Source organism: Lonchura striata, chromosome 17, assembly GCF_050655825.1.
Source record: "Lonchura striata isolate lonStrDom1 chromosome 17, ASM5065582v1, whole genome shotgun sequence".
Classification (NCBI taxonomy): Eukaryota; Metazoa; Chordata; class Aves; order Passeriformes; family Estrildidae; genus Lonchura; species Lonchura striata.
This window is the reverse complement of record NC_140719.1, coordinates 12,797,733-12,821,359: the sequence shown is the minus strand read 5'-3', so window position 1 is coordinate 12,821,359 and position 23,627 is coordinate 12,797,733. Positions and strand designations below refer to the sequence as shown.

Genomic DNA, 23,627 nt, shown 5'->3' with positions numbered 1-23,627 from the left:
GGTTAAGTGACAGAAGGTAACTAATTATTCTGTGGCAGGAAGTCCAGAAGTGATTTAGGGTTGGAGATGAGCAGGGTTGAAATCTGCGGGAGTTTCTAAGTCAGTGGGGCAGCTCTATTGCACGGTGAGACCCCCCTAGCAGTGAGCAGAAGGTTGGATTCCTGTGTCATCTCAGAGGTGTTTTTTCCTCTCCTCCCACTCAAGATGCACTGAGCATAGTCAGTTCATCACCACAGTCACACAATGCTGCCTAGAAACACTGTGCATGATGCCACTGCAGAAAGCAGCTCATTAAGAGCTTCTTCCCTTTGTTTTAAGATAATACAAAATGGGTAAAACAAGCTTGGGTTTGTCTGAGACAAGGCAGACTCAATTTTTCTAGAAAACCAGCTTCTACGTTTTAATTAGTCTTTTGTAAGGCTAGGAAAGCAGCATGTGCATGGAGCACACCAGAGCCTGTCTAGGTGACCAGAGAACACATGGAGAGAGGCCTAAGGAGCTGCACCTGCATGACCCACCCTTCCTGGGCCCTTCATGGCAGGGAGATCTTGTCCCACCTGGTGTTTTGGCTAATGGGTGCTGCAGGGCAGGCTGGGGAGGGGGAGAGGCTGCAGAGCTCAGTGGCAGGATGGGAGCAGGGTGAGGAGCAGTGCCTGGGAGGTTGCAGCTCCTGTACTCTCACACTGAAGCCACTTGTTTTGCCTGGAGAAATGGATTCTTGCCAGATATTCTGCCAGAGGGCTCAGCTCCTTCAGCATCCTGTGCTGCATGCAGGTAAGACCCATAACGTATCTATCCCTTAAGGTAAACTGGCATCCCTGTCCTGCTTTATCTTCCTAAAGACCAGGAAACAGACTGTGGGAACAAACCTGGGGGCCATTTGCAGTGTGGAGCAGTAGAATGTGCATTGAGTGTGGTGGTTTCAGTGCTGCCTGCCCTGGGCAGGAGCAGGTAAGAACTTTCTGGCAAGGCTCAGAGACCCTCAGAGCATGTGGTGGGACTCCTGCCTCCCGGGAAGCCCAACCTGATCCTCACCCCTGTGCAGGAGACTCTGCTATAGATGCAACAAACAGGAAAACAAACTAATGAGGCATTAGGGCTAAACTTAGCTGCAATTAACATTTAATTACTATCCTGAAAACACTTGCTGTATTTTGCCAGGGCCTGGAAAGGTAAACCCAATTAGCTTAATCTTGTGTGGTAGGAACCTTAAGCTGGTTCAGATGCCTGATCTCATGGATGGGACCCTGGGAGTAACTGGTGTTTCTGGGACCTGGAGCTGAGCAGTGCTGTGGGCTGATCATGTACTGACTTTGTAAAGCTGCAGAGCCTTTCTTAGACCTCTGCTTTGGAGAAGAGTCAGAACTGACACCAGACCTTCTGCAGAAGGTGCCAGAGCAAGTTTGTACATGTGTGTGTATATTGGCTTGGCTGCCACAGCTCTCTCCTGGAGGCCATAGGCTGTGTCTAACACTTAGCAGGGTAAACAACCCTTGCATGGTTCTCCAGAGATGCAGGGAAGGTATCCTAGAAAATTATGCTTTCTTATAGCATACTCTGGGGTGAATACAATGTCTTCTTAGTGTGGGGGAGAAGGAGGAAGAGATATTTGTGTTTCACACCTTAACCTTGTCACAACTGTCATCTGTTTCTCCTGCATCCTCCTGTAAATGAAAGGAAGGTGCATGGTGTTCTGAGAACTAAAGAAAGGTCCACCCCAGCAGTCTGAGGCTGATGAAGTATTTTAAGATACTAGACTTGTTATCTGTCACAGCCCAGGGCTATCATTAGCTGAGCATTTGGTTGCTCTTCCAAAGAGGCTGAAAGGGAAAACCCTCCAGGAACTGCAGCACAGCAAATTCCCACCCAACAACAACAGCTCCTGGCGTGCAGCTACAGAGGCCTGTACCCCAGGGCAAGAGCTCCAGCAGTTTGCACTTCCATGGTTGAGTCTGTGCCTCAGCTACAGCTGACCAAATATCTTCATTATAGAGGGAGAGGCTGCAGAGACTAACCAAGAAACCCAGCTGGGAATTCAGCTTCTCGTTTTAGTTCTGATTCACAACTCCAGCTCAGATTAACATGAAGCTGGCAGGAAAACATAGCTCTGAGCATAATAACCCAGGAAGGACTTATAGGCAGAATATGTCAGAGGAATTAATGCAGCAGTTTTCTAAGTGAACTTCTGCCTGCCTGGGAAAACTGAGGAAACTGTATTCTAGAACAATCTCCTGGACAAGGCCATGAAACATCTCTACCTTTGAAACCTGTCACACAGTAATAAATTAAACTGAGAGGGCTGAAGGCAGTCTTCCTGCCCTCTGCCATCTGTCCACCTGGTTCCTCTCCTTCTGTAGGCAGAGCAGATAAATCACACCCATATTTGCTCCTGAACCGTTGGAATTTACAGCCTGGCATGGCTTTAAGTGCAATGTGCTGTGTGAGCCAGCCCAGCTCTGGGGCTGGGAGCTCTGGAGTGCAGAGGCAGATTCCCTGCAGCTGTCCCTGCTGCCTCTGCTTCACAAGTTTGTGCAGCAGGACTGTAACTTACTCATCCTGATTTAAATTGCCGTCATGTCACACTTCAACACCACCAGTTGATACTTGGCAGTCAGTCTGACTTAGAGTGTGGCTGGATTGCACCTCCTCACTCAAATCCTGTGTGGAGAAACTGCAAAGTGCTGAGGCTCTGCCCAAAGAGGGATGCAGCAAGAATGATCAGGATAAGAGGGAGGCTGAAGTGAGAACCCAGTTCTCATTCCAAGGAGAGTTCAGGCATTTCTCATGTATCCTGCACTGAGATTTATAAATGCTTCAGTTTCTCTGGCACACTGGCCTCTGGGGAAAAAGGCTTCTCAATTAAATTAAGCCCAAGAAATGTGAAGGTAACAGAAGACACATTAGTCTGGATGCCTGCCTCCTGTTTGCTCATCCTGGTGTTTGGATGGGCACAGCACCAGCTGGCTGTTCCCTTATAGAATGATTAAATAATCCAACATCTGGCTCCTTTTTGAGCGTCAATACCTGCACAAGTCCAAGCTAAACCTTCCAAACAAAACTGAAATTTGTAGGCTTTAGAGATTCTTAAGTGCAGATTCCAGGGAAAACTGATTCTGTGCCTTGAAGGTAGATAAATGGAGTGTCTTGGGGAATTGCTGGCAGCAGGCTGTCTGGGGATGACAGGCTTTGTCACTTACTCCTACTGTGTCCTTGTACAGCTCCCCACTCAAAATAGCAGCACTAGGCCTGCTCAGCTGGCTGTGAAGTGCTGGACTGAGGGTAGAGGTGCTCTGGCTAGGGAACAGCTGACTTTCTCCTCTGGTCAGTGCTGGCTCTGGAGAATGCATGCAGGATGTGTGGTGATGTTAACCCTGCACTTGAAGCCATCCATTCCCTGGCTAAGATTTTCCAAGCAACTCCAGCAGCTTCAAGGAAGTGTTTTGTGTTTTACAAAACCCATCTTCACATTAGCTACCGCTTGAATTGTGAGGAGGAGAGATCTTGATTTGTACACAAATTCCCTGGAGTGCTGGGAAGGCTCCAATACCTGCAGAGGGATCCACTCCAGCAGAAGCCAGCTCCACCAGAAGGCTGATGGAGCACGGGAGCTGCCAGACACCAGACCTGGATGGCCTGGGGCAGCTGCAGGCAGCAGATGCTGCTCCCTGGGAGGTGGGGAAGCACCTGCCTGGGGTGCTGGGAGCTCTGAGATGAACTGGACTCTCTTAAGCAGGCCCTCGCTGTGCCTGTCAGGGTACAGTGTATTTATCCAAGCTGCAAACTCATTTCATCACCTCCCCTGCCAGGGCAAGAGGTAGAGGGATTAGCTTGAACTCTGATCGTATAATAACAACATGGCAGCTGTAGGCAGCTAATAATCCACTGGGAGGATTAGCAAACTTAAAGTTGTCTAGCTCTGCATAATGGAAAGCTAAGAACAGCAGCTTCCCTGTTCTACCTACTGCATTTGCATTCTCTCCAGTGGAAGCATAGAACATGATGAGACAAGGCTTTCCAGTCTGTTATGAAATGGGATCTACAGTGTGACTAATGGAGTATTGCTAGCAATTCTACAAGCATCCATTCAGCCCAGAATATGGATTTAAGCTTTACTAAGAGCCTGCCCCTCAAATACGTACTGCCAGAGAGCAGGTCATGATTTCAGCAGGCTGATGCTAAAACTTGTTATTGGAGGCTCTCTGGGAGTAACATCCTGATGTCTGCAGGCACACTGCTCTGCTTGTGCACAGAGAATCCCACTGATGCAGAATCCCTGGTATAACTCACCAGGGACTGGTAAAAGAGCCCAGTACAAAACACAGAACATGCCAAGGAGCAGACTCGTCACCTGGTGCTGCTGCTCTCCTCAGGACCCTCTCAGGACGGCAGCTGGAGGCTTTTCCCCCAAGGCAGTTTTGGCACTTGTATCCATTTGCTGATGAGTAACTAGAGTAAGCAGCTCTGACACAGCCTGCAAGAGAGAGCTGTGACTCCTCATCCTCCTCCCAGCTCGCTCTGGAGCAGCACAAGCAGTAGGAGCCCTCCTGAGCCCTGGGCCAGCTCCAGCAGCACCAGGATGGCTCCCACTCCTCCCGTGGCACCAGAGCAGCACAGGGAATGCTCTGCTGGGGCTTGGACTGCACGACTTTTCTCTTCTGCTCCAGTGGAGAATTCCAGGGGAACACTGGAGTGCACAGAGGATCAAAGCTTCACCATGACATGCCCCTGCCAACACTTGGCAGGGCTGTGGGACCTTACTCACTCTTGCACTGCAAACAGGCACGGCCACTCACAATTACATAGGAACAAAATACTCATTTCCCCCAAGTGCTTCTTCCACTGTTTCCTCCCAGTTGTAACTGGAGCTGCTGAGAGTCCATGGGAAAAAACTCTAGTACAGACAAGGCCTCTGCATGCAAATGAATGCTACATAAATAACCCCCATCTTCCCTCAGTTCCTAGGTTGGGTACTCTGTGCACCAGAATTCTCTTCAAAGACCTCCCAGTTCATTCTTTATGCTCTAATTAAGGATCAGTGCCAATTAACTATCTTCAATAGAGGAGCATCTTCCGCTCAGCAGCCAGGAAGTGTCTGAATAAGATCCTGCTGTACAATGTGCACATGAAAAGGGAAGCCCTCCCTTTTTGGAATGGGCTTCCAAGATTAAAAACTCAGTATAGATTACTGGATGCCTACTTTAAAAATCCTGTGTGACAAGATTAAGTGATGGCACCAGGACTGCAGAATGGGTTTTTTACATGTTTCTTGTGGTCCTCAAGCATGCTATTGCACTGCCAAGGCTCTGAGCAGGGTACTGCTGTGGCAGTGGTGAAAACAGAATGTGATATTTTATTTTAAGTGATATTAAAATACTATTTGTTTTTTCTTATAAGGGTGTCATAGATCAGCAGAAGTACAGTGTCAAATCTGATGATAAATATTGATTGAGATGAAAAATTGCCAATAATTATGCCAGCACCTAAACTGCCCTGGTAGTCCTCACCTATTGCTTTTACTTCCTACAGATATTCACCTGTTCCATAAATAACCAGGCAATTTAGACTGCTGCTGAACTGTGTTCTGAGCAAGAGCTGTGCTAATAGTCTGAGCAGGCAAAGGGAGGGGAATGTCATTTCTAAGCTTGGCTGGAGATGAATACCCCAGCCAGTTACAGGCTAAGTTTAAAAAACACTATTCTAAAGGAAAATTAGATGGTTAAACACTGTGGGGGAAGGAGGGGGGAAATAGGATAATCCCTTCAAAGCTTTAAATGGAAGATTCTCAAACTTGCTTCAGCTGATGTGAGACATATGAAGAGCCTCAGAATTAAGACCCCTGCAAAACTTCAGCCAGACACAACAGCTGCACTGCCTTTTGGGGGAGATGCACTTGAACTGGTTATACACGAAGCAGATGTAAGCCACCCAACCCTGCTAATCACAGCTAAATCTGGGGACCATTCACAGGCTGCTCTGCAGAATTAAGGGGATGAACAGGAAGAGAGCAGGCTTGGTGATGAGAAACAGGAACTGTAAAACTCTACTGGAGCATGGGGAAAGCAGCAAATTATTCTAGGAGCAGCAGAATCCACAACGTCTAGTCAGATGGGATTTACATCAATCACACCTATCAGGGCGCTGATATTTCAATATATAACACAATATATTTGGAACTGTCAATGAACTCAAGTGCTTTTGTGAAGCACATTGTGTCCAGCTTATTTTTGAGGCACACAAAATTCCAAACAGGCGAAATAAATCTCTTAGGTTTGAGGAGAAGCCCCATGGCTGCTCAGTACAGGAAAGGGCTGTTATCAAGACATTTGAGTCTTGATAACAGATCCCTTTGCAGAGAGCACAGGATGAGGCTATGCTAAAATGCCTTGGGAATTCCTGGAGAAGCTTGTTGCAAACCTGATTGGGCTGAGATTTGAGCTCCAGATAGGAAGGGCTGGAGGGAATGTGGAACAGTAGATTGCAACCAAGGCACTCCAGGGAGTGTAAGCTTTAACTCTGTGGGGCTCAGCTCTTCTGAACTCACCCGGATCCTCCTCATGGCTGCCACAATCTCCACGCGGCTGTTGGGCCTGGGGACATCCAAGCTCCCGATGTACTGAAAGACACAACGTGAGATGGCTGTGCAGTAATGCACAAGTTCATGGTTCTTCTTCAAAACAGACATTTCTCATTTACTTAGTCCCTCCTTGCTTGGACTCCTTTGACCCAGGACAGGATAGGAATATCTGCTGAAGACAATGTTATCACGTTGGGGATTTCTGAGGTTGGGTGTGAGGCTCTGACCTCATTCAGGTTCTGGACGTGCCTTTACCAGTGCTCTGCAGGGCACTGTCTGCTGCTAACTGAGTCATGATCCTGTGTGTCTGAAGATGAGACTGCCTATCCATTGTTCCTCCTTATACCTGCTCAAAATTGAAAGAGCTGTAAAGCTTCCAGGATTTACAACAAACACCTTTCTTGCAAAAGCCTTGTGATTCTAGCTGAAGTTTTCAGTCTGGACCATACTGCTTCTTGATACTGCTGTCCCTGCTTGGCTGGACCAGCTCAGCTGCCTGCAGAATCCTGGCAAACCCACCCAAATCTGTGTCCTACAACCCTGCTCAGGGGAGCTGCAGCCCTAACCACACTGCTTGGGGTTGAGTGTCTGCATTCCAGTGTCTGTGCCAGTCCTAGCAAAGTCTCTTACTGGGGTGACATGGCAGAGGGCAGGTTCCCATCACCTCCACCTCCACCCCTGCACCACAGCTCCAGCTCCTGGAGCTGGTTGCCTGCTCTCCTGAAAGGAATGGCAGCACACAGCCCATGCTGCACAGGTTAGCATGGAACACCCACGGGCAGCTCCCTGCTGCTGCATTTCTCCCTCCTGTGCCTGTACTCTCCCCTCGTGCGCCAAAGCAGAACCTGCTGGTGTGCCTGTTGGCAGGAGGCAGCAGCTGCTGCCTGGTGGCACTGGTGGCAGCACGGGTGGCACGGCTGCACAGGAGTGCCCTGCGCTGCTGAAGGGAGGAGGCACAGAGCTGCCAGCTCAGCCCTGGGAATGAGGAAAACCTGTGGAGTCCCGGACAGTCACACCGCGTGGGCAGCAAAGGCTGCTGAGGCTGTAAAGTGCTGTGGCTCAGCTCTGAGGGAAGAGCTGCACGCCCAGGGCACGTCGGTGAGGACTGGGAGAATGTCACTGAGTGAGAGGGTGGTGACAGCATGTGCTGGGAGTGGCCCTGGCAGGAGGGCAGCTGCTGGGTTTGGTGCTGCTGGGGCCCAGTGGGGATGTCAGCTCCCTCAGGGTAACACAGCCCATCTCTGCTGTTGCTGGTGGGGACTGAGGGCAGTTCACAGAGTTTAGTGACCCTCTCAGGAGCATTTGGTTCATGAGCTGTGTCTGGTTTTTAGCGTGTGGTTACAAACTGTTGGTTTTTTGAAAGTTGTTCCCTTGTGGAGAGGAAAAGGAGCAGCTAATCAGGAGGCCCCTGCAAACATTCAGGGTGATATTATATACATGAGCAGAGACAAAATAATTCTGTAGAAGAGCCCCATAGGTATTGCTGTTAATGACACAGTTCTGGATTTATTTCTCCACTGTACTACTTGCAGATTGTAATGGGTTTTATCTTGTAAAATGTCTGCTTAAAAGGGCTTTCAGAGATGAGCTCTCCTGGCTCAGTCTTTAGTGCTCCTTCTCCTGCTTTGAAATAAACACCACAAGCAATCTGAAAGGTCATCTGGCTTTGCTGCTGCTTCTGTAAATGCCTTTGCAAAATGGCATTTTTAAGAGCAGTTAAGTTCATCTATAGCCTTTGGTAAACCACAGGAGAACCAAGCTCAGAGCACGAGAGCTTGAGGGCAGCAGGGAGGGGAGCAGCAGAGCCAGGGCTTCCCTCTGGGCTGGTGGGGAGGGCAGAGCTGTATTGCTGTCATCTGTGGCCTCTGGTGTGCAGATCTCCTTCCCTGCTCCACTGGCTGTCAGGACAGCCACTGGTAATCCAGATGAGCTCCTGGCTGGCCTTTTGTCTGCCAGCAGCAGAGCTGCAGTGGGGAACAGGCCATGCTCCTAATGACAAATTAATTGGGGCAAGAGGACAGCTGGGACTGCTGAGCTAGAGGAGATTCTTTCAAACTCCCTCCTCTGGTGTGGCTGCAGAGTTTGGGTCCCTGTGCTGCCACACAGAGCCCTGAAACTCATGAAACAGCACACAAAGCTCTGCCCAAACAAGCAGCTCCCAATACTGACCTCCTGAAGATTATAGGGGGAGGAAGGCAGTTTGGAATGTGGAAATTAGAGAGCGAGTGTGGTCAGTAGGATTGCCTGGTGCGAGACACCTGCAGCCAGCTGCAGCCTTGTCATTGTCAGCGTTGCAGCTGACTGATGTGCCCACAATGAGCAGCATAATTGGAAGAGACAGACTGTAAAGCAGAACTGAGCAAGCATGTTACTAAGGTAATGCAAACCCCATCCCAGACCCACACATCCTAACAGGGTGTTATCCACTCGCCAACTCTGGATGCCTGGAGCTGTCAATCTGAAAAGCCAGTTTCACTCACTTAAAGGTACAGTTGCTTCCCATCTTTTTTAAAAATCAAATTAAGAATTTTTCTTCTCCTCAGCACAGTCTGCAGCACAGCAAATGCTAATTTAAATAGAGAAATCACAGATTAAATGTTTTTTTCCCTAAGGAAGATAAATTTTTTAAAATACATGATTAGCTGTCTATTCAGATTCATCCTGTATCCTGCTTAAATCTTACAGCTCTTTCAGAAGGAAAACCGAGAGGCACAAAATCCGTATTTCAAAGCTTTATTGGAATGTATATGCCCCTTCTTTCCAGCTCAGGAGACAGCAGGCGTGAATTCCATTTCTAATCTGTGTTAGGCCACCTGCAAAGAGGGGAAGGGAGCCTGTGAGTTGCTCCAGCAAAATGCAATTCTTCTTGTCAGCTGAATTATAAACCCATTCCCCATGCTGTCTACAGAATGCCAATTCCAATGGAGTCACTTTCTGAGAGTGCTGCTGTGCTGCCAGGCTGTTCTCCACGATCAATACGGAATTTCTGACAATATCAGTATCTCTTTCTGATGCCTGAAGGCTGCAGACCTTGTCTGTCCAGCTTTTCGTGCAGGGAAGGGGTCAGCTGGAGTAAGGCACTATTATTTGAGCGGCACATAGCAGTCTGCTGGTTTCCAGGGGAATGGGGAGCTGCCACCCTGCCGTGGCAGGACAGGACAGGCACTGGATCAGGCCGGGATGAGCACCTGGGACAGCATCCACGGTGCTGTCAAGAGGGGTCATTCCAGAGCAGCTCCCAAATGCAGCACACAAGGCAGCGTCTAAGGATTACACAGCTGCAAAAACGCTGGGAAAAGAGCAAGAACCTGTTTGATTGCGCTCATTAAATGTAAGGCTTTCATATCATAATTGATTGCTGTTTTCTTTAGACTCCCTCAGCGTGGCCCAGGGGCACTTCCAGAGCTGAGGAATAACCGTGGCGGGGCCCGCGGCCAGTGGGGACCACAGCGGCGGCTGCTGGACAGCACCGGAGCCGAGCCCGCGGGCACCCCGAGCCCGCAGAGCCCCGCAGAGCCCCGCGGAGCCCCGCAGCCCCTCTCTGCAGCAGCCACGGCGGCGGAACCCGCCGCGGCTCCGCGCCAGGGCCCCGAGCCCGGCGGCCGCGGAGGGGAGCGCGCCCGGGGCTCACCTTGGCCTGGAAGTGGATGCCGTGCTGAAAGGCCTCCTCGTTGTGCAGCGGGACGCGGGAGTCGCAGCCATCGTCCACCAGGTTGTACCGGTTCTTCACCGGCATGGCGGCGGGCGGGCGGCCGCCTCAGCCCGCGCTGCCGCCGGGCATCGCGGCCGGCAGCGCCCGCCCCGCCGAGCGCCGTGCGGGGCTGCGGGCGCCGAGCCCGGCCGCGTTTTGAATGAGCGGCCGCGGGAGCGAGCGGGGCCCCGGCCCCGGCGCGGCGCCATTGGCCCGAAGTTGCCTCATGTGATGCGGGGGGCGGTGGAGCCGCCGGCCCGGCCCGGCCCGGCCGCCCCGCCCCGGCCCCGCCGCCGGCGTCCGGAGCATCTCTCGTGGGGACGCTCGGGAGCTGGGCCTCCTTAGTACTGCGGGGAGATCTCATCAATCCACAGAAATACCTCCGAGGGCTGTCCTGAATGAGCGCTCACCTACGTTGTTTATGTCTCGTGTCAATGGGACTTACAGCTCCGTTAGAAATTAGCACACTCAGAGTCCTGACGCACTGTGCCCACTGTGCCACTCAGTATACCCGCAGGATCTGTGGCACCCCCTGTGCTCATGATGTTCTTTTCCTCCCAGCTTTGCCTCGGGGACAAGGCACTGCCAGGCCCAGGGGAGCCCTCGCGGATGTCACTCTGGGACACCTGGCGCACCTGAGCGTGACATTCCTCAGCAAGCACCAGCACAAGGAAGGGATGAGATGTGCACAACTGTGATGGCAAGGCCCAAGGATTGTCCTCTGACTCTTAGTACAGCCACACTCCGTTTACAGGAATGATCAGAAATATGAATTGTGTAGAATCCAAAGGGTGGGGGGTTACTTGTGTGCCAATGGATCTCATCTGGGTTCCCCCAAATTAATTTTTGAGTCTTAAAAGTAACTCCCAGCTACGTGTTTGAATGTTTTTGGACAGCACCTTTTATGTGGCTTTTGCATTAGCAAGAAAGAAAAGTTTGAGCACAGGCAGACAGTGCAGAGTTCCCAGTATCCATCTCAGGAGTGTGATCATGCTGAGCTTCTTGGCATTTCTGAGTACTTGTAAGTCAGTGGGAGATGGGCAAGAGCCAAGAATCCAGAAACATATAATTAAGAGAGGGAGAAAAACCCCAAGGAATTAATATTGGTTCACAGACTATGACCCTACATGTTCAAATATTTTGAGGTATTAGCAGCTCTTTCTCGGGAGGGTTCTGTGGTCAGCTTTCTGTCTTTGTGAAGTTTTTCTGTTTCCTGACAGACTTCTTTTCTTCCAGTCTATATCACTGCATTACCTTCTCATTTAAATATTCACAAGTTTATGCTAATGCCACTTTTATACAGCATAACTCAGTATGGGTTTTTTCAGTTGGTTTCTGTCCAAGATGCTCCTCTAGATACACATCTTGCCTGCAGATGCATCAGTTTAGCTCTTTGTTGGAGATTTTTTGTGTGGTCCGTGCTGATGTTTAGTGTGTACTTAGGACATTTCATGGCACTTTTCTTATCTCGTATATATCTTGATAAAAAAAAAAAAAAAACTGTTGACCTGAATGAACAACCTAGATTTTGTGTGCAAATGTCCTTGGACTGATTGAGCAACATTCAGGTCTTTGGTTCTCCTAAGCCCAAGGAGGAGGAGATGCTACTCTGCTCATGCTTCCTTTGATGCTAACGCCAGCAAAGCTCAACTCATATGGGGAAAAACCTAACACAGCCACTACTGGTGAGTCTCTACATTGATTCTGCAATACTGCATTTCAGCTGAGGCGTGCAGGAACCTGCCATCGTGGTGAGCTGCTCAAAGCTTCTCCTCGTTACCCTCCCATTGCCACAAGAGCATTCCTATATACGTGGCAGCATATGGACTTCGCTTGAGATAGTTAATTTTTAAAATCTGATAGCAAGAACAGGATGAAATAACAAGAATGGTCTTTTAAATTCAATTCTGGTGCTCTCCAGTATCCTGCAGATTATAAAATCCTTTTGGTAGGAGGGAAGAAATATCTCATGGGAATCCTGAGAAAAAGAAAGCAACTGTTATTTAATAAAGCTTGCAGTGCCAGTTTCTGTTAGATCACAATTGAATGGAGGTGTTTAATACTCCCTGTTCATGAACTTCTGTGAACTTTTCATAGGGCTTAAATCTCCTGACCTTAATGGTTTGGATCTGTGTTTGAGAATTGAGTTTGAAGGCTGCTAATCTTAAAAAGCCATTAATTTTCTAGTTTGTTTGTTGGGCAAAGAAAATTCTTTGACTCCACTGGAAGTAAGAAAGCTGTATGCCTTTTCTTCTGGACAATGAAACTGGGCAAATATGTGGAATGAAGTATTTACACAGGACATTGTCAGGGATTTAGTATAAACAAGCCCTGAGTAGCATTGAACAGTTGGCCAAACCTCATGGTGGGTGTTTGCATCACATGGAGGTGCTGAGAGAGTTATTCCTTTGATGTGCAAAGCGCTCACAGAAAGTCCCGATTCTCTGAACACAGTAGGAGTGAAGCCCCAAGACAGCTTCTTGGCTCGGAGCTGCGAGTGTTTTTGCAGGGACCAGGTTTGTATCAGCTTTCTGTCTCGGGCACAGGCTCCCAAGATTTCCTTCCTTCTCTTTCTCTCACATGGATGCACGTTTCTGCCCACCCCAGGACTCTGCAGGGAAGTCCCTCTTCTTACATAGCTTCATCTTTTGAAGAGACCTTGACATGGTGTAAATGGGGTGGTGGGTGTTACATACAGGGTGCTCTTTAATCAGCTCCTTGGTTGGTTTGTAGGGAAGGAAGCTTTTTCCAAACCCACCTTCACAGATAAAGGAGGAGACCTGGTCTCGATGCCATGGAATTTTCCTCCTTTCTGCTAACCCTTTAAAGCACTTATTTCTGCACAGCAGAGTTGCAGAGACTTTGAATAATAAGATGTGACCTGGGCAGAGCAACCAGACAGACATCCAGTAATGGCAGACAAAACCTCTGTTACAGGACAGCCCTTCCATATCACACATAGAGCTGAGAGGTCTGTGCATGCTTACTGTCCTAGGAGATCTGCGTTTGTCATGGCACTTTATCAACATTATTAATATGTACTTGTGCTGGTGCAATTTTTAGAGCAAAGCCTCCAAGTGTACTAACACACCAGCAGACTTCCTAGAAATGTTGCTGTGGGATGAAATGTGGGAGCAAGAACAGATAAACCAGCAGCTGTTGACTAAATTGTGTGATGTTACCCCCGATGCATTGGGGATTTCAAGAATACCAAGAAAACTCCTAAACAAAATCTTTGAGTCTCTTGAGCTGCCCCGTGAGGGGAACTCAGAGGTGACATGTGGAACTCATGGCTTCAGCCCCCCTCAGTAAGTGTCATATGTGTCCTCTGTGAGCACAGGGGCTGCTTGGTGAGATGATTGCACCAGATTTGTGTTGCTCAGAAGAAACAGAAGCTGGATGTCTCGGCGGTTCAGCTCCGCAGCACGGCCAGGCAATCTGCCCGGCAGGACTGCAAGCCTCTTTCATGCATGGCCAGCTCCAAAGGGCTGTGCAGCAGGACTTGGCAACGAAAAATGTCATCTACAATTATGCATATTTTCATCATCTTCTATCATGCAAATCCCCCCACCCCAAATATGCAGCAAATGTTTTGTTTGCATATGTAGGTCAACCACAAATCTTCTGTGGTCGAACATAAACATGGTCAGCACGGAGTGATGTATATGGATTTAAATCCAGGCTGAAGCATAAGCCCACCACAGACGTTTTCCAAGTGGAGTCTGTTGGCTAGATTTGTTTTCTTCTGACTTTTCATTTTATAGAGCATTGCTTTCTCATGGATCTGTGAAAGAACAACTGACAGGAGATACTCACCATTGTTGCAAAAGGAACTATTAACTTCAGACACAGATGGATAGTTCTTCATGAGTAACTTTTTTTTTTAACAATAGCTGGAGGAATGTGTTCTTTTTCAAAAGGGTACACTGAAGTATTTCTGCAAATTTGCATTTGGCAGGAGGCCAGTTTTATAGATTTTAAAAAGATGGTATGTTCTTTTTGCAAATTACATGCTACTTTGTTTCTCTTGTCTTGGCTGTCTTTAAAAAAGTATAGAAAATAATACAGTTGTTGCCCTTATGATGCCACATAAAAGCTAAAAATGTTGATCCCAATTTGGAAACAAAAATGCTTACTAGAAGAAGGGAAATATATTAGTAAAGAAAAATGTTACTTGTTAACCTCATAAGCGAGGTAGGTTCACATGCCCAACTCATGGATTGCATGTACCACAGGTTGGCAGTGCAGTCTCTCAGTGTGAGCTGCTGGGATCAGCATGGTGTCTGGTGGAAAACTGTTCAATTTGCTGCATCTGTAAAACTGCTTTATTCCTGGATTCCTCCTTGGACCTGGCACTTGCCTGTGCACACACAGACATCAGGTAAGTGATGATTTCGGGTAAATGAGAGTGGAGTTGTTAGTCTGAGAGATGAGTAAAATGCTGTACAATCAAATAGGATCCTTCCCCACTCCCATTAAATTAGGCCAGTACCTCATCTGTCTTTGATATCCTGAATTTAATTAATGAGAGCATAGGGACATTACAGTTCTCCTGGATGGAATGTTCTTGTTCACGTATTATCAAAAGATAGTAACAATCTGTTCTTATCAACAGCTCCCTCTGAGCAAGGGTCTCAGGAAACAGCCTTGTGTTTAAGAGTACCCCGTAACTAAATTTCCCCTCTCCTCACAGGGGAGGGATGATCTCAGGCTTCCCATTTCTCTCCTGCTGCTAGACCCAGCTTGCTGTATTCAGCAGGATATGCTCTCCTTCTGCATTACCTGTGCCTCATTACTGCCCAACCTATACTTTACTCCACACCTTGCTGTACCTGAATGCCACGTGCAGCCTGAGCCCACGCTGCACACTGCAGCCCATCTCTATTTATCCCAACAGGAAATTAGGGTTTTATCCACACAACACAGGCAAACCAGGCATCGGATCTATTACAGCTTCTCTGGTAGAGGAACAACTAGTCTGTTATTAGCACATAAGAAATGTGGATATATGATAATTAGATATAAAATTATTTCCCCTTTGCAATCATTTTGTTTGGTATTTCCCATGCTCTAATGCCTCTTAATGCTTTGGCCCATCTTAACTCTTTCCCTGGCTTTCTTTCAGCACTGATGACATTGGTGAGGATAAATCTCTGTGTTAAAAATACTCATCTGGGATCCTGGCAGTAAAATAAGAGACAGTCAGAGTCAGGTCACCACTTTAAATCACACACTCCAACATCTCCAAATTGCTTTTCTTACAACTGAATTTTTCTGCCAATGTTGAACATAAGTAAAATATTAATTTTTCTTTCCGATTTGTACCTGCCCGTGGAAGAGATTTGGAACGAGATCATCTTTAAGGTTGCTCCCAACCCAAGCATTTCTGTGATCTGGTGGTGGTGGTGAAGCCAAGGATGTGCCTTCAGTGATGGACATGGAAAAGACACCACCCAGTCAGCTCATCCTGCCAACATTATCAGCCCCTCCGAGCTCCTGCTGGAACATGGAAACGCTCCCGGGTTTTTAATTAAACACTGTCACAGCTATAAAAAAAGAATGTACATCTTTTAATAGCAACATGAGAGCAGCCAAGAGCGAGCTACCTGGCCTCAGCCTTCCTGGTCACTTCACGTTGCAAGACACAGCTCTATTTAATTAATTATTTCGTTTCTTCGTTGCCAGCAAGGGTAAATTATGGAAGACTGGTGAGGCACTGAAAAAATAAGCATCTTGCCACGACCTTGTTATTTTATCTCGCAGCTGGCAGTGCCAACTTTTCCTGCATTTATTTAAATTTTGCTGTATTTAAATAATTTCTGCTGATACCCTGCTTCAGTCCTGTTCCAGATCACGACTCTGGCGATCGCTCCTTCGCACAGAACCCCGATTATTCCTGTTTTTTCCCCAAGTCCCGGCTCGCAGCCGGCCGGATTTCCCAGGGCGCAGCGCCACCGCCTGCCCGCAGCCCTGCGCGCCCCGGTTCCAAAAACCCGGCTTTGCTCCTTGCTGCACCTTCTCCATTTCACTGCCTCACACCTACAGCGAGAGGGACCCGTGGATCAGAGTTCTGCGGGGCTTTGAGCGCGAAGGGACATTAAAGATTATATAGTTCCAACCCCCTGCCGTGGGCAGGGAACCTTCCAGCTCGCTCACGGAGCTGCTGTTGAGGTTATTCATTCCATTTCTGACAGTGTAAAAGTTTTCGTATTTTACTGCTGTGCCCAAGCGAGTTCAAAATCCGCAGATGGGCTCTCGCAGCATCGATGCAGCTGAACCTGAAGGGTCCATGGGAACGCCCTCGGTGAGGGGCAGCGCTCTGTAAGGGCGGCGACAGCCGTGTCACACGAGAACCTTTCGGCCGCACGACAAGGGGCGAACCGAGTGCCGGAGCCACCGGGGCGGTTCGGTGCGGTGGGCAGGGCGGGCACAGCAGGAAAATGCGACGCACCCGGGCGGTTCGGTGCGGCGGGCACGGCGGGCACAGCCCGGCCTGAGGCGGGGCCGCCATGGCGGGGCGGCGCCTCGCCCGCTTCCAACATGGCGGCCCCGGCGCCTCCGGGGGCCATGTCGGACTGCGCGAGGCGGAGCCTGTGCCCGACCCCAAAATGGCGGGGACGGCGTCAGCGCCTCACGGCGGCGGGGCGGGGCCAGCGGGTCACCGGCCGCGCCGCTGCCATGGCAACGGGCGGGGAGCGGGGGCGGGATGGAACCGGCGGCGATGGAGCCGGCCGGGCTGGGGACAGGGACAGAGGGGATAGAACCGGCGGGGACAGGGACGGGGACAGAGGGGATACAACCGGCGGGGATGGGGACAGAGGCAGTGGAGCCGGCCGGGCTGGAACCGGCCGGGCTGGGGACAGGGACTGAGGGGATAGAACAGGTGGAGATGGGGACGGAGGGGATAGAACCGGCGGGGTCAGGGACAGAGGGGACAGAACCGGCGGGGTCAGGGACAGAGGGGAGAGAACAGGCAGAGATGGGGACGAAGGGAATAGAGCCGGCCGGGCCGGAACCGGCCGGGTTGGGGATAGCGGAGATGGAGCCGGCCGGGCTGGAACCGGCGGAGACGGAGCCGGCGCGCGAGGCGGAGGAGCCCCCGGGGTCCCCGGCCCTGCCCGCTGGGGCCCCGCAGCGCGGCCCGCCGGCCGCGGCGCTCCCGGGGGAAGGGGCGCTGCCCGGCCGGGAGCGGGGCCGGCGCGGGGCCGCGGCGCAGGGCTCGGCCGGGCGGGCGGCGCGGGGCAGGGCCCGGCGGGGCCCGGGCCGCCGCGGCGGGGCCGAGAGCGTCCGGCGGGCCGGGGTCACCGTGGACAGCTCCAAGGCCAAGACCTCTCTGGAGGCCCTGAAAATCAGCCTGCGGCAGCTCCGCTGGAAGGAGGTGAGCGCTCGGCAGCGGGACCCCAGCCCTGCCCCTGCTCCGGCCTAGCGCCAGCCCTGCCCTGCCTTGCCTGGGGTCTGCCCCCGGCAAAGGCATCCTCCATCCTCCATCCTCCATCCTCCTGCTCCTCCTGCCGTGCCTTCTGAGGGCCGCTGCAGCCGGGGGTCTCCCGGCTGTGCCCCCCGACCCTCCAGCTATTTCTAACCAGGTGCCGGGTCCGGAGCCGATCTGATTCGTGATCAAATCATGACAACTGCCACGGCCAGTTATGCAAGCCAGAACAGGGGTAATCGGGTATTGCGCTTCCCAGGTTAAACTGATCGGGGAAAGGGCAAGAAAGAAACCTGCTCCCACGGGGAAGCGTCTGACGTGTTGTGGAGATTTGCATTTCTTCCCTCCCACCCGTCCCTCCGGGCCTGGGGACGTGGGCCTGGCTCGGGACAGTGCAGGAAGGTCTGGCCCGGCAGAGCCGTGCGAGGCGTGTCGGAGAGCACGGGTGTGAATGCAGCAGTATTAAGCCAGCTGATAATGCACGCATAACGGGCTTTAACCTGCTAATTTACTTTATGTAGAGCAGCTATAGCTATTTTTTTCTCCTGCTGCTCGAGTCATGTGTTTCCTCATTGCTTTGTGAGGATTTCAGTGACTGCCTGTATGTGCTGAAATGGAATCAGGACAGCAGAGGAGGTGGCACAGAACTGATGCTTTGCAACTCCTTATTTAAATCCTGGAGAGATTTCTTGGATATATCTTACTATGGATGGTAAATTGTTCTCCAACTGCAAAGATTTTCTTTACCTAACAGGTTTATGGCTTTATAGAAGTTGATATGGCTTCTAGGAGCTTTGTGAGGAACTTGTGTAAGAAAAAGGGTACTTGTACTCCATTTGTAAGAGGGAAGTTAGAGGGAAAAGGAGGAATAAAACCTGAGGATGAACTGGTTCTCATGTGCAGAGATGTCTGATCTCTGACCTGCAGCTACTCCACTTTACAGAACTGCCTTTGGGATTCCCACTTACGAGATGATATTTTTGTGCGCCTGACACCTATTAAACAAAATTTGTACAGACTTGGGGTAGCCAGTATATTCTGTGCTGTTCCTAACCTCAGAGTTCAATACTGCAAATTTATTTTCTGGAGGACTGAGTGGCAGTAAATGTTGTCCGTGTTTATTCATAATGTCCTACATACCTTATCCCACAAGGATATGTATGCTCCGTGCCAGGAAGAGTAGTGCTTTCTCCTTCTCTGACTTCATAAAATTCTATTTCAGTAGTTTTGTTATTTAAATCCAGTGGCAGGATTTCAAAACCTCCTTGCACCAGCGCCCCAGTTCTCAACTCCTGCTTGTACAGCAAAATAGTAACAACATACCAGAGCCTTGAAATTCAAACCTGCTACATGTACCTCTCTTAGCCCTCAGTGCACCTGTGCGGTGTCTGTCAGCAGCCTTGCTCCATGTTTTATGCAGTGACATGCAGAGCAGGGTTACTTCACATTTAATTTCTTTGGTTTTGGGGTTAAGTTTTATGTTCTGAGGGCGGGGAGCCATTCCAGAGAGGGTTTCTGGATCACTAATACCAGTTAGCCTTGCAGATTGTGCTGGGAATGAGCCACGCTTAGTGGTAATTTTGTCTTTATAGTTTCCTGAGACTTCACTGTTTTGCATTTGTCTTGCACTTGATAGTCTTTCCTACTAATTGACTTGTTTCACAAGCTCTTGTTCCTCTCATGAATCTCTGTGCTGCATTAATCAGCTTTTTCCTTCCTGCTTTGCATCTCCCAACAGCAATTGCTGCTGCCTTTACTTCATCTCTCTTTGTTCCCTGTCTCCCTCAATATCCTCTCTCCTCCATCTCTTTCTTGGGTCAATATTTTTCATTTAGTTTGTTACTTCCTCCTCTGGCCACTTTGTCTCTTAATAAAGAGGAGGCCTTATACAGAATTTTGTGAAGCTTGACTGCACCATCTGGGTGGCTGATAACTCATTCCCTGTACACAAGTCACTGTCATGAATTGCTCTGTATCTTCAGCTTATAAATAGGTTAATAAGATCTGATCAAGATTTTAAGAGAAAAATTAACAAAATTGAGAAGATAAATCCAAGTAAAAGTCTTTATTCAAGCCACATGTGATTCTGAAAGCTTTCCCTTTGAGAGGTTTAGAGAAATAGCAGTAAAATACTTCCTCAGACCACAGTCAGAGATGGCCAGAGCCTTGGAGCTGGTTGCACTGTTACAGCAGGACCAGCAGAGGGAACACGGGTGTTGCTTCCAGGATCCATGAAAATAATGCAAAAAAAGTCCTGGAAGTAGTAATGAAATGCATGTATTTTAAATACTGATGTGTCAGGGACTGCTATTCTACTGTTATCCCTTGTATGATACTTTTGATTCTTTTCCCTCTCTACTTCTTTTACATTTTCCTATTCTTGCTTTTGTTTAATTTCTGCTGTTTGCTGCTGGATGTGTTGGCTGGAATATTTTGTTGTGAGGAGACAGTATAATGTGCTTTTTCAAGTAGGCACCTTTTGATCTGTAACTTTTTCTCTCTAACATAGTATTCTTACAGTGTCACATATCCATTTTTTGGGTTTTTTTATTATTCATCAGTGAACTGACATATGGTAAATGTCATTATAAGACACACAAAAAAGGGAAGAATACTCTAAACATTGGCAATATTGGTGAAATATTCTGTGGCACTGATATGTGGGGAAGAGGTGAAGGAGTGCAAGACAGCAAGCTGATAATTGAGATTCTGTTCTCAGAAGCAACAGACAGGAAAAGAAACCAACTTTTTTTTTTTTGGTTTTTTTTTGTTTTTTTTTTGTTGCTGGGAGAATTTTGAGTAAATGAAACACTCAGGTTTGATAGGGCTGTGTGGGAGGACCTTTTAAGAAGCTCTGCAGAGTTCCCATGTGTGTGCCAATTCCTGTGCTAGGCTGGACCATCTGATCCAGCGTGTCAGATTCTTTAAATGAACATGATATGCCAAATGAAATAATGGGCACAAATTGAGCTTGCATCCCGAGTTTATTCATCTCTTAATAAATTATTTCTTCAGCAAGCTTTCAATTACCAGGAAAATGGAAGAGGCAGATGTCCCAGGCATCAAATATCCCAGCGTCGAGCGTTTCATTTGTCTCACTGTTCCGGAGCTGCACGGAGGCGTAGGGAGAGTTTCAGGTTTTATGCTGGGAAAAGCTGAGTGGAAAATGAGTAATTTAACTTGTCATTAAACATGATGGAACAGACTGATGTGACCTCTGAGACAATTTAAATTATTGGTTTCTAATCCAAAGGTAGAAATGACCTGTCAGACAGATTTGACTACGATGGATTATTAATCGTGTCAAAGCTGTGGAAATAACTCTATTCTCTTTATGGCGCCTTGTTTATTCTTTTCTGAAAAATGTTGCCCAAATATGACTAAAAAAGATTGAAAAGATTTTAAAAAAGGATGGCTCCAGCCACCTTTCTTTTTCAGCCACTGTCCCACACCAGGAGCTGGGAGTGTGGTGCAAAGGCCTCTCCCACCACTCTAAGATTAATTAATACCTGCCTGGCGCTGCCAGAGGCACCAAATAATCAAACTTGTTGGCTCCTCTCCAAACACCACTCTTATGTAAAGTGTTGTGCAGAGATTACAGAATCCAGCCCACCTCATTCAGGAGGTGAGTTTGATTCCATTATTGGATAAGTCCAGATAATCTTGATTTCTCAGGAGCAGGGCCCTTGCTATGCTGTCCCAAATTTCCAACAAGGGGGTACAACGTGCTTCCATCTTCCTGTCCAGAGCTGCTCACTCCTCATCTGTTGTGAAATGATTTCTTTGCAGTGTTTGTAGAGAGCTTTGATATCCTCTGTAGATGAAAGGTGTTATATAAATGCAAATTTTGTTCCTTTCATTTCAATTTCTTTTAATAAATAAATAAATAGTTCAGGTTTTAGTGGGAAGGGCACTCTGAGACTGAATGCTGCATCTGTATTCTGAATATACCTGTGGAGAGAGGTTAAGGCCATTGATTGTCTTTCAGAGCCCAACAGAATTAATTTTCACTTGTACAAAAACAGATTTTGCAGGCTGAATAATAATGAAATAAGTGCAGAATCCACTGGCTCTTGTTAAATTGGGTTTCTCATCCCTGCAAGTAAGGAAACAGAAAGGATGCATTGCTCAATTAGCATTTAAAATTAATTTTTCAAGGCTATTTACTGAGGAAACTGAAATTTTAATTAAAGTAGCAAATAAAGTAATGCACTCAAAAGGTTTATGCAATTCTTTTTTCTGTCATGCTCAAAGAAAAATGATCCAGTGCATAAAGAAATGTTTTAAAATAAGAAAAAATATGTATCAAGTAAAGAACAAGAAGTTTCTGCAAAATACTGTGGTTCTTTCAATAAGTAAATGGCACTGGGTGATGAGGGTGGTAGATATGTAATGCAAATGTGTCCTAAAATGCTAAATATAGCAGATTTATTTGAAAAATATGTAGCCTAGTAATAGAAGCTATTCCTGTGACTGTATTCCATATGGTAGTTAAATGGCATCTTCATGGAGCTGCAGATAAAATAGGGTTTTTGGATTGATAAATGGGGCTGTGTCAAAGAGAATAAGCATGAAAAAGAAGAGCACCTTCTTTGCACAAAACTAATTGGGCTTTTTATAAACCACTTTACTATTAGAAACTTGCTCTCAATAATTGGCAGTGCTGCTTCTGAGCTCTTCAGACTGCTTGAAAAAAGGTGATCTTTTTGATAATAGAAAATAAACTGCAGTTTTCCAATTTATGGTGAAATCTTGCCTCAATGGGAAGAGAACCTGGAATACTTAATATTGTTGAAATAATCGCCTTAGTTCTTGATAGTGGAATATATATGCTCAACTAATGATTAATTGAATTGCAAGCTTTTATTTTAATTACAGGCTATTAGTACGAGAAAGGAATGAATACTGTAGAAATTAATGCATATAACTGGATCTATATGAATGAATAATGCACTTACTGCACTTAAATATCCTGCTTTGAGTGGCCACTTAATAACTTGACTGTAGTTGAGCAGAAACTCAGGGGTGCCTCAGTCATTTGGGTTTGGTTTTTAAAAACCTCTCTTGGCTTGTTTGCTTTAAAGTCTTTGAGCAGATCCGAATATTCTCAGGTTTGCAACCAATATACAGAGCTTGGTTTTTTTTTGGCAGTCAGAAGACTGTTCTTGAGTGGTTCATGCTTAAGATGAGTGTTTAGAACAGACAGGAATGAGGAGGCATTCCCAGATTGCTCAGAACTTCTCTGCTCTCCTTTGCAGTTTCCGTTTGGCCGCCGCTTGCCGTGTGACATCTATTGGCACGGGGTGTCATTCCATGACAGCAACATCTTCTCAGGGCAAGTCAACAAGTTTCCAGGTACTTCACTTCTCTTTCTAGTTTGAACAAATGCTTTAAAAACCGGGTTATTGGACCTACTTCTGTGTTTTACTGGTTTTTAATATGAATCATCTGCCTAATCAGCCTATTAGTATATTGGCATGTTACTGGGTTTGGTGAGGGGGTGAAGATATCAGAGTGGATGTCTTGAACAATTTCTGAATTGAAATTTGTTTTGGAGAGAGAGTGGTTTTGTTGAGAAGAATACTTCATACACGTGAAGTTAGGCAAAAGAAGAGTGTTAGGCTGTAATTTAAGTGAAGTATGCAATTACTGACTGTTATCTGGCACTGATAACAGTGCTGTATATTTGGATTTGGTTTTGATTCAAAGTGGAAAGAATTTGTTTTGTTTCATACTCTGGCTTATCTCAGGCAGAAGCTTGAAGCAGAATTCCTTAAATGGATTTTTTAATATTGAAGAGTTCATGTCAGTCCTCATCTTATGATGACTCTTCTATTTTTTTAAGCTCCTTTTTTTCTCATTTAATCCCTGTTGAGATCTCTCTAAATAAGAGCTAAGAGCTTAGGTATTGACTTATCTAAGCCCTTTACTTC

At 47.7% G+C, this 23,627-nt stretch overlaps 2 protein-coding genes across 7 annotated transcripts in view; one reads left to right on the top strand and one right to left on the bottom strand.

The window, feature by feature from the left end:
- LOC110477658 (carboxyl-terminal PDZ ligand of neuronal nitric oxide synthase protein) overlaps positions 1-10,438 on the bottom strand; it is a 29,140-nt gene extending 18,702 nt beyond the window's left edge. The window contains exons 1-2 of the mRNA XM_021543658.3: positions 10,206-10,438; positions 6,542-6,613 (exon numbers count right to left, since the gene is read on the bottom strand). Of these exons, the coding sequence (XP_021399333.3) occupies positions 6,542-6,613; positions 10,206-10,310 (177 nt within the window). The 5' untranslated portion in view covers positions 10,311-10,438. The remainder of the gene's footprint in view (positions 1-6,541; positions 6,614-10,205) is intronic.
- A 6,479-nt stretch (positions 10,439-16,917) lies between these two features.
- The window catches only part of TTLL11 (tubulin tyrosine ligase like 11), a 46,239-nt gene continuing 39,529 nt past the window's right edge, over positions 16,918-23,627 (top strand). For 4 of the 6 annotated variants that reach the window (XR_014949225.1, XR_014949224.1, XR_014949223.1 and 1 more), the window contains exons 1-2: positions 16,918-17,643; positions 22,953-23,049. Coding sequence is in view for 1 of the 6 variants with exons in the window: in XM_077787924.2 (XP_077644050.2) it covers positions 16,972-17,643; positions 22,953-23,049 (769 nt within the window). In the remaining 5 variants the exon portion in view is untranslated. The remainder of the gene's footprint in view (positions 17,644-22,952; positions 23,050-23,627) is intronic. The other 2 variants (XR_014949227.1, XR_014949226.1) reach the window with 1 other exon arrangement.